The sequence below is a fragment of the Cervus elaphus genome, chromosome 11 (assembly GCF_910594005.1).
Source record: "Cervus elaphus chromosome 11, mCerEla1.1, whole genome shotgun sequence".
NCBI classification, from domain to species: Eukaryota; Metazoa; Chordata; class Mammalia; order Artiodactyla; family Cervidae; genus Cervus; species Cervus elaphus.
This window is the reverse complement of record NC_057825.1, coordinates 32042671-32060610: the sequence shown is the minus strand read 5'-3', so window position 1 is coordinate 32060610 and position 17940 is coordinate 32042671. Positions and strand designations below refer to the sequence as shown.

Sequence of the window (17940 nt, the reverse complement as noted above, 5' to 3'; positions counted from 1 at the left end):
TTTACTTCCACATTTGATGAGACAGCTGCATTTTCCCAGCAGAGGCACCATCAGCACCAGCTCAAAATAGTCTTGGCTTGTTTTTTTTTTGTTTGTTTGTTTTTAACTTTTTGTTAAAGAAAAAAACATACAAAGTCCATTCTCTATACATCCCAGTTCTCTGTATGTTCATGGTTGCCTCCTCTAAATTTCAGACTTGTAGTTCCTTTCTCCCAATGTTGTTTCCTTGGGGTTTTGTTGTTGTTGTTGTTTTTCTGAGTGGGCCTCTGAAAATCGGCAGCAAAGAGGCCAGTTTGTTTATTTTGAATACACTGCAGCAAAATGAAGGTAATTGTCCACACAGGCCATCTGCTACCTGGCAGGTATCCATGAGTCAGAGAGAGAAAAATGGAGACTCAAGTGTCTCCTTCTGTTACCATGATAACCGCTTAGCTCAGAGTTGTCACTGGGCGTGTGTGTGGAGGGGATGCTGTTAATAGTTGCTCTGGCGAGGGCATGAACTCTAAAGATCAGGCTTTTTGCCATGAGCCTCCATGGGTTTGATTACCTGATGATAACGTGTATCAGGGAGATTAAAAAAAAAATCATACTTTGTTCCATCAGGAAAAAGAAGGGAAGGAAATAGTATTTATGGAGCCCCTACTGTGTGCCAGGCACCCTGCCGGAAATGGCCAAGCGTAGCCAGGACAGCACACACATCATATTCCTGCTGCAAAAAGAGCCTCACCCCTGTGCGGCCCCGCTCTCTGCCACCGTGTGAGTCCCTGTCTAACTCACAGTGTCCTCAAGTCACCTTCTCTGGCATTCTCTGCACCTGTTTTGGCTTCACTATTAGATTTGCACTCAAACAGAAGACTAAGTCAGAATCACCGTATTCTCCTTTCTCACATTTCTCGGTCGTGGTGGAAATTAATTTCTGTTGCATGGCCTCGGCAGTGGGATGTCTCAACTGATGCATGTTCCGTCTGACCTGAGAAACTTGGTGCTGGGATCCCGGTGTGCTTAGGAGTCTCCCTGAAGTATAGGACGATTAGAACACCCAGGCGGATTTCCTCGGTGGTCCGGGAGAGACTCTACCTTCCAATGCAGGGGGTGCGGGCTCGTGGGTTCAATCCCTAGTCAGGGAACTAAGATTCCACATGTCACAGGGTGTGACCACAATTATTTTTTAATAAATAAAACTTCTTAAAAAAAAAAAAAAGATGACGTCCCAGGTATCCGTCTTAACCGTGTTACTAATTTATTTGTGACCTTGTGACCTCTCAAGGCATCTCTCTCCTCAGATACAGATAAATGCTGAACTGAAATAGAGCCTATTTTCCTGGGATCATGAACCCTCTGACATGATGTGCGTAACTTCCGAGCTTTTTTCTTGGAACACGATATGTAGCTTTCTCAGGGTCTCAGAGTCTTTGCTGATTGAGAGAAGCAAAGGGCCAGCAGAGGAGAGAGCCTCTCCGATTGTATGTTTCTCTAGAATTGTTCTCCACTACAAGGGACTTCTGTACTCAGAGAACCTGAGTTACAGGGTGTTTCTTGTATTTAGTTATTGGTTGGACATGTGACTGGCCTGTGCTGTGTTCAGGCCTTTGTAATAGGTTGTATTTCAACAAGGTCCCACTGTCCTTGCCTCAGGAAACCTTAAAACCGGGGAGCGTGTCATGAAGCCTCCCCAGGCTGACCTTCGCTCTCCCAGCAGCTGAAACCCAGAGGCACGCAGCGGTTTTGGACCCTCATTGGAGAGCTATCTGCACCCCCTAAGAGACATCTGAGTAGTCCCTCCACCTTAGCTGATTTCTATGAGAGTGTCAGGTTCCCCATAATCTCTAGGTTCCAACAGTGATGCTCCCCCCAGCCCCCAGTCGGGCCACTGCTTCTAGATCGGTTTGTTCTGTGTGGAGGGAGCACTCGGCGCTCTCTGTGGGGAGGGCCTGCCTCTTGGGAACCTGCTGGGCCTTAGAGACAGGGCGCTGCCACTCACTGCAGTGCTTCCGTCTGCACTGACCAGTGTGTCTGTCTGGCACAAACCTGTCAGGAGGGCAGAGGATGAGCCGTCTCTACCCGGGCTGCAGGTGCCTGTCAGCGAGCTGGAGCGCTGCCATGAGCCCTGTGACTCTGCCTCCAGCTGCGTGTGCGCCAGACGCTCCGCTCTACTTATGGAGTTAGAAGGACCTTGTTTTGAACTGTCTCCTTGAGAGACGCTGCGCCCAGCAGCCTGCTCCCTGCACCTCCCCACCGGCTTTGCGTGCAGGAGGCCTGAAGGGCGGCATCTCTGGTGTGGACTCTGCTCATGAGAAAGGAAAATTAGAAGCAGAACAGCCTCTGTGACCCTGAGGTGGCTGCCGTGCACCCGCAAAGGACGAACCTTCGCCAACAGGGTGGTTGTAGCCGAGGCAAAGCCTTGGTGACTCGGCATTTCTGAGATGAGGTAAACTTGGTGAAGGGCATAGCATCTTCGAATTTTACATCTGAAAAATGCTTCACAGGTCACCAGTGAAGCCACTCAGTTTAGAAGCCGCTGAGATTAGAAGACTGAACCCCAGAAACGTTGAAATGCGTATGCTGTACGATCGATAGAAAAGCCCAGGTCTCCAGACTTCAAAGCCATTCCCTCCCCACCGAGCCTCAGTGCCTCCTTGGCGTTCACCCAGGGTGAGAGTCAGATTCCATCTTGGTGCCTATGGTGGTCCCTCCTCTACAAGTTAGTGGATTCGCAGCCGAGAATTGTCTCCAGGTCCCGTCATCATCAACAAAGTAAAGAGGTCGAAACTTTCAGCCTCAGGACAGGCTCATATGCTGAGGGATTTAGGCACATTCTCAGATCAGGAAGAATTTTTCTTGAACCCGTATCCTCGCCTCTCTTCTCATCCATGGTCCTGGTTCCAGGGTCTTTGGCATCTCATGAGGGCCTGTGGGCCTGGTCGCATCCCCAGATTTTCCCTCCTACTCCCTCTCCATCAAATGCTCTTCAGATGCAGCTGATCTAATAATGTATAAAGAAAAACATCAAGCTTAGCTCCTAAGTTATCTATGGCTGCACGTACACTGAAAGTTAATGACTTAGAAGAACAAACTTAACTCACAGCTTCTGTGGGTCGGGGTCCAGACGCTGTTTAGCTGCGTTCTCACAAGCTGAGGTTCAGGGTTTCTCACAAGGTTGCAGGCACCTCAGTCAGTTCAGTCAGTTCAGTTGCTCAGTTGTGTCCGACTCTTTGCGACCCCATGAATTGCAGCACTCCAGGCCTCCCTGTCCATCACCAACTCCCAGAGTTTAGTCAGACTCAAGTCCATCGAGTCAGTGATGCCATCCAGCCATCTCATCCTCTGTCGTCCCCTTCTCCTCCTGCTCCCAATCCCTTCCAGCATCAGGGTCTTTTCCAATGAGTCAACTCTTCGCATGAGGCAGGGACCTCAGGGCTCAGCAAATCACATCGTTGTTGGCAGGACCCCTTGTGGGCTGCAGGATTGAGGGTCACAGTTCAACGCCGGCCTGATGGCTGGAAGCTGCCCTCAGCTACTTGCCAGGTGAGCCTGTTCATGGGGCGGTTCACAAGATGGCAGCTGGCTTCCTCAGCGTGAGCAGGGGTGTGAGGAAGAGAGAGCACGTGTGGACAAGACAGAAGTCATGTCTTTCATCAACTGGTCTCAGAAATGATATCTCATTGGCCTGCTTCAATTAGAGGCAGTCACTATGGCCAGCCCATGTTCAAGGGGAGGGAATTACATCAGACGGTGACTGCAGGGAGGGAGGGTGTCACTGGAAGCCCCCTCAGGGGTCTGCCCACCACAGTCAGTTACCTAGTTAAAGCATTTCACATAAAGCTTTATTGATGGCGATAGATTTAGTCCTCCCCAGAGCTCACTGCCCGCTCTGGCTCTGTTCCCACTTTCCATTACAGGAGGAAAAGGGTCAGAAACTTGATACACCTCCTTGTCATTTAACAAATATTTATTAAGCCTTTACATGTGGTAAGCACAACGGTAAGGAAGATAAATTTGAGGTGAGATTAATGCCGTGCAGGGGTCCGAGGGAAGTGACAGTGAAGCAGTCAGCCGGAAAGCCAGTGGGAGCTGGTCAGACACACGGAGCGGGTCAGTGCTCCTGGCAGAGAGAACAGCAAGTATAGAGGCCTGAAGGCAGGAGAGAGGGCTGTGCTTCCAATATTTCAATAGACTGTTGTTCTCAAAACCATGCAGGAGCAGTCAGTTAACCTCCCTTGCACAGACATGTGAAAGTGAAGTTGTGTCTGCCTCTTTGCGACCCCATGGACTGTAGCCTACCAGGCTCTCCGTCTATGGGATATTCCAGGCACTAATACTGGAGTGGGTTGCCATTTCCTCCTCCAGGAGATCTTCCCAGCCCAGGGATTGAACCCAGGTCTCCCGCATTGTAGGCAGATGCTTTACCGTCTCAGCCACCAGAGCCTCATCCCAAATCAACCCTATTCCTGATCCCCCGCCTTGGGCCTGGCTGAAGTCCCTGCATATCGGCTGCCTGTGACTTGTGTCTCTGCCGGGGCCTTGGGGATGTACTGGCCCACAAGGATGCCAAACCAGCATTGTTCTGCTGGACCCAGAATCCACAGAGGGTTCCTGACAGCTCTATCCTAGTTATATTTTAATCCAGCATGATCCTAAAGCCAGGGACTGAAGCTTGAGATCCATGGAGAAAATTGTGCCTTCCCAGGGGTCTGAGAAGAGCTTTTCTCCTTCCACTGCTCTGAACAAAGACAACATCAGGAGTCTGGTTTCTATCTTCCTCGGAAGGCATGTCCTGGGCAGTGATCCCAGGAAGGGGGGCTGATTATTTTCAAGCTGATGGTGGGCCGTAGGATTCATTTCCTGATCCTAGAGTTTTAGCCGCATGTGGCTGTCTACTCCGTTCATTCCTCTTACCTCATTCGCCATCATCATTTTCCTATTAATCTGTTTGCAGAGGTTCAGTTTCATGTTCTTAAAAAGCAACCTGTTTGTTCATCTCTGATCTTAGGGCTCTGACATTCAGTCCTCAGGCAGCGATGCTGGCTCCAGTCTCCCCGAGTGAGGTTTATTGAGTCTTTGCCACATGCTTAATGCTGGGTTGGCCCTTCATACGGTGAAGTCAATTTGAATTTCACAGGCCACGTACTTAGGGGGAAAAAATTATTTGAGTGGCCTTAGTTTCCCTCTTGAGTTCTCACTTTCTGAGCTGAGTTTCTCACTTTCTGCATTTCAGGCAAACTCTGAAGTCAGTCACATCAGAGATATTTTTTTTTCTGGCTGAGCTGGACAAGTTTTTCTCTAGTTGTGGTGTGCAGGCTTCTCTTATTGTGGAGCATAGACTCTAGAGCTTGCATTTAGTACTTGCAGCATGCAGGTTTAGTTGCCCTGTGGCTTGTGGAATCTTAGTTCCCTAACTAGGGAACCCATGTTCCCTGCATTGGAAAGTAAAGTCCTAACCACTGGACCACCAAGGAAGCAGAGATTTTTAACCCTCTTCTTGCACCCAAAATGAGTGCCCCATCCTAGAGACTTATACAGGGTACTGTAGCATCAGTGGAGGAGTGTCCACAAGCTCCGAGGCGATATGTTGCTGGGGCCATCATGTCCTTTGCTTGTGGCCAGGCCAGGTTCTCGCAGGCAGCAGCCCCCATTCTTTGGCTAAGGCATCTGAGTTCAGAGACTTCCCCCAGCATCCAGGCTCCACACCTGACCTCACTGATGCTCTGATTCCTCTGTGACTGAGAGTCAGCTTTGGACTCGTTGCTTCTCACAGTATCAGCCTATTGACTGCATGGGTTCCTTCCTTGAGGCTGCTCAGGCAACCCAGGAAACAACTTTCATTCTGTTTCCTTCCACCTTGGGAAGGCCCAGGAAAGGCCCAGGCATTGCCAGGATCCACCACTTCTGTGATCTCTTGTATCCTCCACTGTGCCAGCTTAGGACTTTCCTACAAAGCCAGGCCTCTGCATCAGACTTTCCTGCCTTCTCTGCAGATTCTCTCATCTTTTTCCCAGTTTCCTTATCTTGTTTGGATTGAGACTGAAACTGCTAGGTCTGGTGCTCGTAAGTACCTTCAAACTAGGTTGAATTGTATGCTTTATTATTTGCCCCCTGGCTTCCCTGGTGGTTCAGTGGTAAAGAACCTACCTACCAATGCAGGAGATGCAGGTTTGATCCCTGGGTCAGGAAGATCCGCTGGGCATGGCAGCACACCCCAGTATTCTTGCCTGGAGAATCCCATGGACAGAGGAGCCTGGTGGGCTATAGCCCATGGGGTTGCAAAGGGTCAGACATAACTTAGTGACTGAGCACACACACATATGCCCCCCCTCCCATAAAAATGGACAAAAAGGCAGAGGCTGATAATAGTTATAGGGTGAAAGGTGATTGTTTCCCAAAATGCAGTGACTAATAAGTGATAGTGTAATCTAGCCAAAATGGGACTCCTATAATGTTTATAAACTAGTTGGAAAGGAGATATATACCCTGAAAGAATAATAATAAATGTTTTATAGCCACGGAAAAAAATAGAATATTTCACAAGATCGAACATTTGAATTGTCAATGGAAAATTATTATAAAAGTTAAACAGTGGTAAAGACATCAAAAAGAGATTTTTGTAGTATTCCATTATATGAATAAGCCTCATTTTGTTAAGTCGTTTGCCAGTCAATGGACTTTGGAGTTATTTCCACTTTTGGCCTATTGAACTGTTGCTAATGAACATGTGTGCACAAGTTTTAGATGGGCGTATGTCTTTATTTCTCTTGGGTACATACTCAGGAGTGAATTTGCTAGGTCTTATGGTAAGTTTGCATTTAACATTTTAAGAAACTACCAAACTGTCTACCTAAGTGGTTGTACCATTTTACGATTCTGTCAGCAATGCACAAGGGTTTCCATTTCCCCATATCCTTGTTAGTCTTTTTGACTGTAGCTATTTCAGTGGGGTAAATGGAATCTCTTTGTGATTTCGCTTTTCATTTCCCTAATGAGTACTCATATTGAACGTTTCTCATGTAATTTTTAGCTCATTTTATATCTTACTCCATGAAATGTATATTCAAGTCTTTGCCTGTTTTGTAATTGGGTTGTCTGTCTTCTTATTCAGTTACAAGGGTTCTTTATATGTTCTAGACACAAGTTCTTTCTTATAGTTTATTCTGTATTTATTTCAGCTTTATTGACATGTAACTGACATGTAAAATTATAAGATATTTAAAATATATACATTGAAGTGACTTAATAAATGTATACATGGTGGAAGGATTTCCCTATCTAGTTTATTAACACATTCATCACCTCACATATTTATCTTTTGTGTGTGTTAGAGCATTTAAGTTGTTCTCTCTTAGCAAATTTCAGTTATACGATAGTATATTATCAACTGTAGTCACCATGTGACATTAGATCTTCAGACCTTATATTTCAGCCAAAAGTTTACACCCTTTTACTAGCCTCTCCCTATTCCTCCACCACTCAGACCTGGCAACTAGTTTGCTACTCTCAGTTTCTGAGTGTGGTTTTTGTTTTTTTGTTTTAGGGTCCACATAAAGATGATACCTGCAGCATTTGTCTTTCTCTGTCTGGTGTTTTTCACTTACCGTAAATAACACAGCAGGATTTCCTTCTTTCTTGTGACTAAATAATATTCCATTGAACATACATAATACATCTTTATCCATTCATCTGCTGATAGACGCTTAGGTTGTCTGCATATCCTAGCTATCATGATTATTGCCACAGTGAACAAGTGTGCATGGAAATTCAGATATTCCATCAAAATCCTGTTTTCATTTTCTTTGGATCTATACCCAGAAGTGGGATTACTGTATCATATGATAGTTCTATTTTTCATTTTTATTAATTATGGATACTTTGTTTGTTTGTTTTTGTCTGTGCTGGATCTTCGTTGTTGCTCTCGGGCTTTCCTTCTAGTTGCTGCTGGTGGGGACTACTCTTCTTTGCAGTGCATGGACTTCTCACTCTGTTGGCTTCTTATTCCAGGGGCTTCTCTTGTTATGAAGCCCAGGCTGTACCACACACGGGCTTCCATAATTATGGTGCATGGGCTTAGTTGCTCTGCAGTATGTGAGATCTTCCTGGACCAGGGATTGAACCCCTGTCCCCTGCATTGGCAGATGGATTCTTAACCACTAGACCACCTGGAAAGTCCCCTGTTTTCATTTTTTGAGGAACTTCAATACTATGGCTGCACCAGTTTACATTCTCACCAGTAGTGCACAAGTGTTCCCTTTTCTGCACACCCTCACCAACACTTGTTACCTCTTGTCTTTTTGATGATGACCATCCTAACAGATATGAGGTAATATCTCATTGTAGTTTTGTGTTTCCCTGATGATTTGTGATGTTGAATACCCTTTCATATATACCTGTTGGCCATTTCTGTGTCTCCTTTGGGAAAATGTCTATTCGGTTTCTGTGCACATTTTTAAATCAGATTGTTTTTTCAGGATTGTATGAGTTCTTCCTATATTTCATATATTTACTCCTTATCACACATAGGACTTGCACATATTTTCTCCCATTCAGTAGGTTGCCTTTTCATTTTGTTGATGGTTCCCTTTGCTTTGTGGAAGCTTTTAGTTTGATGTAGTTTGACTTGTTATTTTGCTTTTGTTGCTTTTGTTTTTGTTATCAAATCCAAAAAATCATTGTGAAGATCCACAATTCCATTATCAGAAATAATTTACAAACATTTTCCCAGTCTGTGGCTTAGCGTTTTTATTTTTGTTAGTGTGTCTTTTTTAGTAGTTTTATTGAGCTGTAAGTCATATATTGTACACTTTATCCTTTTAAATGGTTTTTAATATAGTCACAGAATTGTGCAACCATGATCCATTTTATGACATTTCCCCTCCTCTAAAAAGAACCCCAAACCCATTAGCATTCACTCCTCATTCCTCCCAGGCACCCGGTCCCAGACAACCACTAATCTACTTTCTATCTCTATGGATTTGCTTATACTAGACACTTCATATAAATGGAATCAAACAATATGTAGTCTTTTATAACTGGGTTCTTTCACTTAGCATATTTTCAAGGTTCATGTGTGTTCTGGCGTGTATCAGTGCTTCATTCCTTTCTATTGCCTAATCATATTCCATTGAAAGAACATATTACATTTTATTTAAATCATTCATCAGGTGATGGACATTTGGATTTGTTTTCATTTTTTGGCTATTATGTGCAATACTGTTATGAACACTTGTGTACAAATTTTTGTGTATACATAGGTTTTCATTTATGGCCAGTATATACATGTAAGAGTAGACTTGTCACAATATTTAAACTTTTGAGGAACTGCCAGACCATTTTCTAAAGCAGCTGCACCGTTTTTACATTCCTTCCAGCAGCTTATGAGAGTTCTGAGTTTGCCACATCCTTGTCAACACTTGTTATTATCTGTCCTTTTATTATAGCCATTTAAAAGTATGGTTGTGAAGTTGTATCTCGTGGTTTTGATTTGCATTTCCCTAATGGCTAATAATATTGAACATATTTTCATATGCTTATTCTGTATTTGCATATTTTCTTTACAGAATTGTCTATTCAGATCCTTTTCATATTTTTAAATTACCTGTCTTTTTTTTTGTTTTAATTTTTTTAAGTTACTTGTCTTTTTATTATTGAGTGTAGGAGTTCTTTATATATTCTTTTTTAAAAATTAGTTGTGTTATTGAAATATAGTTGATTTACAGTGTTGTGTATGTATTCTTAATATAAATCCTTTATGGGATGCATGATTTGCAAAAATTTTTCGCCATCCTGTGAATTCTTTTTTCACTTTCTTAAAGGTGTCCTTTGAAAATAGTTTTTAATGTTAATGAAGTCCAGTTTATCCATTTTTTTCTTTTGTAATGCATACTTTTTGTGTCAAATCTAAAAAGTCATTGTCTAATCTTCTAAGAGTTTTACAGTCTTAGTTCTTATATTTGGTATGGTGCATTTTGAGTTAGTTTTTGTATATAATGTGAAGTAAGGGTCTCATAAGTTCATATTTATTTGTATCATGGAAAGATCTCAAAAAGTATGCTATTTTTGCTGTATCAGTTCAGTTCAGTCACTCAGTCGTGTCTGACTCTTTGCGACCCCATGAACTGCAGCACGCCAGGCCTCCCTGTCCATCACCAACTACCGGAGTCTACCCAAACCCATGTCCATTGAGCCGGTGAAGCCATCTAACCATTTCATCCTCTGTCGTCCCCTTCTCCTCCTGCCCTCAATCTTTCCCAGCATCAGGGTCTTTTCAAATGAGTCAGCTCTTGGCATCGGGTGGCCAAAGTACTAGAGTTTCAGCTTCAGCATCAGTCCTTCCAGTGAATACCCAGGACTGATCTCCTGTAGGATGGACCGGTTGGATCTCCTTGTAGTCCAAGGGACTCGCAAGAGTCTTCTCCAACACCACAGTTCAAAAGCATCAATTCTTCGGCACTCAGCCTTCTTTATAGACCAACTCTCACATCCATACATGACCACTGGAAAAACCATAGCCTTGACTAGATGGACCTTTGTTGACAAAGTAATGTCTCTGCTTTTTAGCAGAAGTTAAACACAACATTGTAAATCAACTATGCTTCAGTAAAAATTTTAAAAGCATGCTAGATGATAAAAGCAGATTGCCAAATGATATGTGCAGCATGATACCCATTCATGCAAAATTTAAAGGCATGAAACATCATATATTATTCATAACAACATATGTACACATAGGTAAAAAGTTTCACACAAAATCTATGATAATGGCTGCCTCTGAAGGGAAGAGAAGAAGGGACTGGAAAGAATTAGTAGTCAAGGGGTCTTCAGATTTATCTGCAGTGTTAGAATAAATTTCACACAATATTAAATATCAATTTGAATGGTCTGTTACATTGTACTTTTAAGCTTGCCTTGTATTTTTCAAGTTTCTCAGATTAAAATACACAGACACCAGTCGGAGCAAGAATGATGGAAAACAGACCACTTCCGCTTGGTCCAGCGCTCACATTGGGTGAAGCTGAGCTGAGGCCGCCTGTCAGCCTATTTGGGGCAGCCAATTCTATCTGTATGTGGGGTTTCTGAGCCAGCTCCCCAAAGATAATTATCTTCCTTTGAACTTATTTGCACACTTTGGCTTATATTTTCCCAGTCTTGCTTCCAAAGAGAACCCTAGTCTTTATGCCACCCTCAGTTGCCCTTCCTCTAAAGAGCTGCAGAGCCCAAATCTCAGTGGACTCCCTTTAACTGGAGTTTTTAAGTTTTATCCCATGGCTCCAAGCTTTCTCCAAAACTACACCAGAACCTTCCCACGGAAGGCTCGGTTTCCCGATAAACGTGTGTCCATTCTCACCCAGTCCCCACGGAATGGCTCACAGAAGACCGCACTGTGTGCTTGACGAGGGCAGCACGGCAGGCCGGATGACTCGGCTCCTGGGATTGCCTGCTGCTGGGCTCCTGCCCCGCAAACTCATCAGGCACGTTCCCTGCAGCCCAGCAGCTGCAGAGTTGCAAAGCGCATGTCATTGCCCTGGGCTGGGAGTAGAAGGGCTTGTTCCAGCCTCTCCCGCTGCCAAGCTGTGCAGCCCTGACACAGAGCTCTTACTCTCTTCATCCTCGTCTGTCTTCTCTAAAATGGATACTACTCGAGTCGTTACGAGACTCAAATGAGATGATGCACATAAATGTGTTTGCAAACAGAAAAGAAAGATGTTTGCATATTATTTCCCAGCTGTGACCCCAGCCCCTCCCAAATCCTCCACCAGCTACCCCGCTCCATCTGTCCACCTGGAAGGCCCTTCTACCCTCCCTCCCTGAGCACGCCTCCACTTTCCCTCCGCTTTTAGTTTATTCTTCAGTGTTCTTGCTGCCTCCTCCCCTCCTCCCCCTTGTTCTCTCCCTTTCTCCCTTTTTGTTTCCCTGCTCCTTTTCTTCCTCTCTCCAGTCCTGGAGGCAGCCTGACTCTTTCCTTTCAAATCTGATCATGCAGTGCGTTGCACCACTGAACTGAAGCCCTAGGTTGGCTCAGGTTGACTGAGAAAAAGCACTTGCCCCTTCCTCAAAGAGGTAAGGTGCAGGAGATGACAGGCTTTATCTCCTTGATTCTCCCAGGCTCAGGCCACCGGATCACCGCATACATCGCCCACTCACGGAGGCAGCCGCCCCATGCCCATGCCCGTGCGCTCCACCTCTGCCGGCTCCACCCCCACCCACTGCCCGCAGGACCCACTGAGCGGAGTTGGCGGGGACATGCAGGAGGCCTTCGCCCAAGGTGAGTTTGGAAGCAGAGGAAAATGAAGCACCGAAGGGGTTTGGAAACGTGGACAAGACTCCTGCTGCGGTTCTCCCCATTTTCTTTTGTGCACTTAGCTTTCAAATTTTCATGTACAGTAAAAGCAATTCTCGTGCTGGCCCCTTCTCATCCGATGGGCTGGTCTGCAACGGGAGATCTGCAGGCTTGTATGTGTGTGAGGTCCAGGCCTCCTGGGTTTCTGTGCTCTTCTGGGGGAGGGTTGTGGGAAGTGCCTTTCATTTGGGCTTTGCCTCCTTCAGAGGAGTTGGATGGATCATTCCGAAAGTCGAGTGCTCGGCCTGCAGGGTTTAGAGCAAGCAGGAGAAGGAGGCTAGAACTCTGAATCCGACCTTGCTGAAGGTGCCTTGTCTGTGGAGTTAATGGCCTGCCGTGTTCTGTCGTGGGCGGAAGACGAGGCTGCTCAGGAAGTCTTGTCTTGTCTCGGGGAAGAGACAAGAGCAGGGAGGTGGAGGTGAGAGTAAGTCCTGCCCAAGGGTTTGCAGTCCACCTCTTTGATTGTGGCTAAGAAGCGTGGAGGTGACGGGGTCCTGCCTTCACAAAGAGAAGAGGGAGGAGAACCACGGCCTTGGGCACCAGTGCCTGGGAGCTGGTGGAGCTGCTTGGCCCATCTTCCCTTAGGAGTCCACACTAAGTCCCGGGGCCAGCCAACTGAGACTTCTGCTCAGCTCTGCCTCCCCCCGCCCCCACCACCACCCACCTACCCACCAGGCATCGCCATCTGCTCTGCCTCTCCTCAGGTACGAGGAGAAACCTCCGCAATGACCTGCTGGTGGCTGCCGACTCCATCACCAACACCATGTCATCCCTGGTGAAGGAGCTCCACTCAGGTGACGTCCAGAGCTCCCACCCAGCCTCCCGCCTCCCCTCCTCGCCCCTGCCTTCCTTGCCACCCACCCCCCATGTGGTAAAGCGCCTCCCTCATTTCACCGCGCGGCCTCCTTGCTTTCCAGGAACTCTCTGGATGCCTTCCCCTGTGAGCCTGTCTCCCATACATGGTCACACACTTAAAGTTTCTCTTAAGAGCACGCCTTGTGGAGCAGACAAAGTTCTGATGTTAAAAGAATTTGGCTCCGTCGGGCCCCTTCCTCACTTACTGTGTCTTCCGCCTGTACTTCCTCCGCAGCTGCTCTCTCCCTAGGCCTGCTCGGCTATCTCGCTCGGAGCTTTCCTGGACGACAGGGAACCAAATCAGCCACAAAAGCTTCTGGACTTCGTCCCGCTGCCTTTCTGCTTCTCCTATTTGATTTGGTTTCAAAACCCTATTCTTTCCTTTTATCCGTGACGAGGCTCTGGTTTCCCTGGAAGTTCATGACCTGAGTCTGATGCTTCCTTCACTCCACATGTTCAGTCTTATCTATGACTTCTTTCTCAGTCTGTCTGTCTCGCAGCTATTTCCCATGATTTTCCTGAGACCCTTACCTCATGGCATATTTCCCCCTACATGAAATCCAAGAGGGGGAGAAAAAAAATAGGCCATTCCCACATCATCATATCTGCAAGAATCCCCATGATTGCATCAGTTTTGAAGCCGCCAGATATTTTACTAATTTTTTTTTATGGTGGTCAGATTCCCATATTATATATTAAAAAACAGATTTCCTTCCTAATACTGTGGGTCACTCATACTGGTGGCCCTCTTTTGTTTCCTTTCACCTAATATCGTGCTTTTGGATACCTTGAAATAGCTTAACAAGGTTGTTGAATAAAGATATAAAGTAGTTTTTCCGTGGGCTATTCAGATACACGTACTTACTCAAACATAATACATTGAAATCATACATCCATGCACTTAGGGAAGGCAAGCCTTGAGTAGTCCTTCAGACCTTTGTAGGTGAAACCATACACTTTTAGAGTTGTCATGAGACAGGCTGAGGTCTGGCCAATGGCTTCCCTCTCAGATCTGCTGTTTTTGTTTAGAAGAGAATAAGGTTGGTTTTCCTCGTACAGTTGATAAGATGTCAGTTCTCCTGTTGAGGGAGCATGATGGTAACACTGTCTCCATTCTGGTACCATTTCTCAATCCCTTTTAGAAGCACTTTCCCCCTCTACACACACATAAACAGAAGGGGAGACTGCCTTTGAGATGACCTCATGGGTGATCAGAAAGTCCCTTCCCTTATATAGTGCCCCACTGATGCCAGATATCCCACTTTTGGAGGGAATTTCTTAGGGGATTTCAGGCCATGGAAATTAACCACAGTTGTGCCTCGTGGCTGGTTATTAGGGTTTGTGCAAAATACGTGGTTCATGAGCTCATCACATGAGTTTGAGGGGTAACTGGACATCATTAAACACAAAGCACATAGAGACCACACAGCTTCAGAAAAAAGCAAGTGTGTGGGAATGTTCAGCCATCTCTCCTGATAGGAAAGGATGGTTTTAACAAAGCTGTGTAATGTATTTGGAAGGTACCTCAGAGATCACATTGTCCCCTCCCCTTACTTTAATTTTTTAATGTGGAATCTTAGTTCCCTGAGCAGGGATCAAACCCGTACCCCCTGCATTGGAAGCACGGAGTCTTAACCACTGGACTCCAGGGAAGTCCTCCACTTCAAGTGCAATCAATAAAGAAATCTGCCTGAAGTTATCCAGCTCGAAGGGGCCAAGCTGGTCCTAAGAGCTTGGGTGTTAAGCTGATGCTCTTACCACTGCACTGCCCTCATCCTCATGCAGGATAAGGGGTCAAACCTGCAATCCCACCAAGACCTCTTTCATGGATGCTTCATTCTCCAACGCCCTGAAGTCCATGGTGGACGTAGACTGGGTCCACATCTGGCACAGTGTCTCTATCAGACACAGAAGCAAACTCCTTTACGTGCAAGGCTGCCAGCTTCTCAATGAGTGGAGGAGCCTTGCCCGACACCAGCACGTTTTTACTGTCACTGTTGAGGTTCTCATGAGGACTAGACCTGTTGCTCAGATTATCTTTATGTGTATCATGGACATACTGTTTATATCCATAGCTTATGTTCCTCATCTTTTATTTTTGCACGAGTAATGGTCTCTTAGAGTTGAAAGGATCTCAGAAGCCACTTAATCCAGCTTGCTGCCAGGTGTAAAAGTCCTTTGTTTGACTGTTTCCAGTGAGCTCATTCATGACCATGCTCGTGCTCTCCTCCTTGGGGAGTTCTTGCTTATCGGAGAGCCAGAATCTGCCTTTCTATAATGAATTTATTCTCGTTCCACCACCCCCCCCACCGAAGCTGCCAGAGGAAGCTCGGTCCTTCCTCTCAGGTTAGCCTTTCCAGTATTTGAAGGCAGACAGTGTGGCTCTCCCACGGCCTCTCCTTTTTAGGCAGCTGTTCGCCATTCCCTCAGCCATTCCTCACATGACACAGGTTTCCCTGGACCATCCCGCATGTCCACACCAGGGTGTGGCCAAGTGTTTCAAGGCCCCACTTCAAAGTGAGTTCCTGGGACTGAGCACATCTCCAGATCACAAGGGGTCTTCCCCCAGAGACCCCCTCCCCCCCCCCCACCCCCGCCAGAACAGTGAGCTGCCACCTCCCTGGTCAGGCCTCTTGGGAATGCAGCCTCAGATGGCATTAGCTTTTTTTCCACATTGCCACTTGGCACTGTTTGGTCATTTTAAGTTTGTTGTCTGCTAAAACCTCTAGTGTTTTTTTTTTAAACGGAAGCCAGTGTTCATCTAGTTATTCCCTGCTGTACATTTTTATGGTGCTTTTCTTGAACCTGAGTGCAAGGTATTCACCATATTCTTAGTAGATGTCATCCCTTAGAGAAACTAGCAACAGAGCCAGAAGCTGGGTGGGGGTGACGTCAGACTGCACTACTCCTCTGAGCCCAGGGCTTATGGGGACCTGATGCTGCAGCATGTGCCACGCAGGGCACACACCAGGTGACCGCAGCACTCTTGGAGGTCCGCAGCCATGACCCTTTAGCTAGGGTTTCGTCCCTAGCCTGCTAAGCACCTTCCTTCTCCCTCTGCCTATGCTTCTACTGGCTGAAGGGTCACTGGCCTCCTTGGACTTGTTTTCACAGCAGGGGAAGGTGCAGAGGAAGAAGAAGAGAAGATGCAGAATGGGAAGGACAGAGGTAAAGGCAGCTCCACAGGACCCTTAGCCTGATGGGGGCCAAAGCCCTAGCCCCCTCTCCCTTTTGTTCCTTCCTTCCTGCCACCACCTTTCCCCAAAGCTTTCAGACCCCTGCGGATCCTTCTCCCAGCCTTTCCCAACTGGCCACCAGGTTTTTCCCTAGAGGTGTTTGTGTCAGTGGATCAACAAAAAAAGCTTCCTGGTTTCCTGACACTATGAAAGATGGATGGGATGCAGGAAGTGGATACAAGTAAAATGCCAAACATGACCCCTTGCCTCAATTTAGGATAGAGTTAGGAGAGCAAAATTAAGATACGCAAAATAGGAGGTAAAAGGAAGTGGCAGGAAAAGTTAGTCATCAAACTTTAAGTGTAGGATTTTAAATACAGGAAGTTTTCTTAAAAGGCAGAGATTATTGTGGACAGAATAGCCAAATGGTTTTGTCGCTTCTCAGAGGAAATAAAAGCAATAGAGAAACGGTATCAACCTAGGACAGTAAGGTTTCCTCATTTTATTGTATATAAAACCTTCTTAATAACTTGTTACATTCAGAGAGCTGTGCTAAATGATTTCCATGTATAATCTCATTCAGTCCTCAACAACTTGGTGAGATATGTAATATAATGATATCTCCCATTTTACCAGTGAGTAAATAGACTCAGAGAAATTTAGATCAAACAGCTTGCATGCATGCCAAGTCGCTTCAGACGTGTCCAACTCTTTGTGACCCTATGGACTATAACCCACCAGGCTCCTCTGTCCGTAGGACTCTCCAGGCAAGAATACTGGAGTGGGTTGCCATGTCCTCCTCCAGGGGATCTTCCTGACCTAGGGATTGAACTCGCATATTTTACATCTCCTGCCATTAGCAGGCAGGTTCTTTACCACTGGCACCACATGTGCTAAGGGTTGGATTTGAACTGTTTTCCTAACTCTAGACTTCATGCTCTTAATCTTTATGTTTCTACATTATCCTAAACAAATAATACAATTCTCTTTGGACATTTGAGAGTCAGCTGTTATTTCTGTGATGTATTTAATACATCTATTGCTGGCTTCCTTCAAGATGTGAGCTCCCCAGGACAGAGATTTTCATCTGTTGTGTTCAGGTTGTATCCCCAGTGACTAGAACAGTGGCCAGCGTGTTGTAGGATATCAGTAGATTCATAAACATAAGGAAATAGACAGGGTGGCATGCAGGAGAGCACTTTGTCAGAGAGAGAGGCAGGTGGCCACCCTGAGGATGCTGAAAGTGGAGTATGAGAGGGAGCTGGCCCAGCTCGCTCAGGTCCCTGTTGGAGGCTGTGCACTTAACACACTCCTCTTGTCTAATTCCATGGCCCCATGAGGAAAGGATTCCAAAGACAAGGCTAAGGGCAGTTAAACAATGTGTCTAGGCAGTAATCGCCTGAGCCTGGACTCAGCCTAGGTGTCTCTAACGCCAGCGCCCATCTTTACTCTGAATGGACTGGGAGACCAAGTGCAGTGAAAGAAGTCTTAAGGAAGAGTGGAGAGAAGTGGATATAGAAAAGGAGGCTGTGATGAGAACAGGGGAGCACCTAAGAAGGGGAAGGTCCAGAGCGCTTGTCCATA

At 46.0% G+C, this 17940-nt stretch overlaps 1 protein-coding gene across 9 annotated transcripts in view; it reads left to right on the top strand.

Annotated features, from left to right (window-relative positions):
- The window catches only part of DTNB (dystrobrevin beta), a 233908-nt gene that overhangs the window by 211767 nt on the left and 4201 nt on the right, over positions 1 to 17940 (top strand). For 4 of the 9 annotated variants that reach the window (XM_043917360.1, XM_043917359.1, XM_043917356.1 and 1 more), the window contains 3 exons: positions 12091 to 12250; positions 13030 to 13119; positions 16295 to 16348. In XM_043917360.1, coding sequence (XP_043773295.1) covers positions 12091 to 12250; positions 13030 to 13119; positions 16295 to 16348 — 304 coding nt within the window. The remainder of the gene's footprint in view (positions 1 to 12090; positions 12251 to 13029; positions 13120 to 16294; positions 16349 to 17940) is intronic. The other 5 variants (XM_043917363.1, XM_043917362.1, XM_043917358.1 and 2 more) reach the window with 3 other exon arrangements.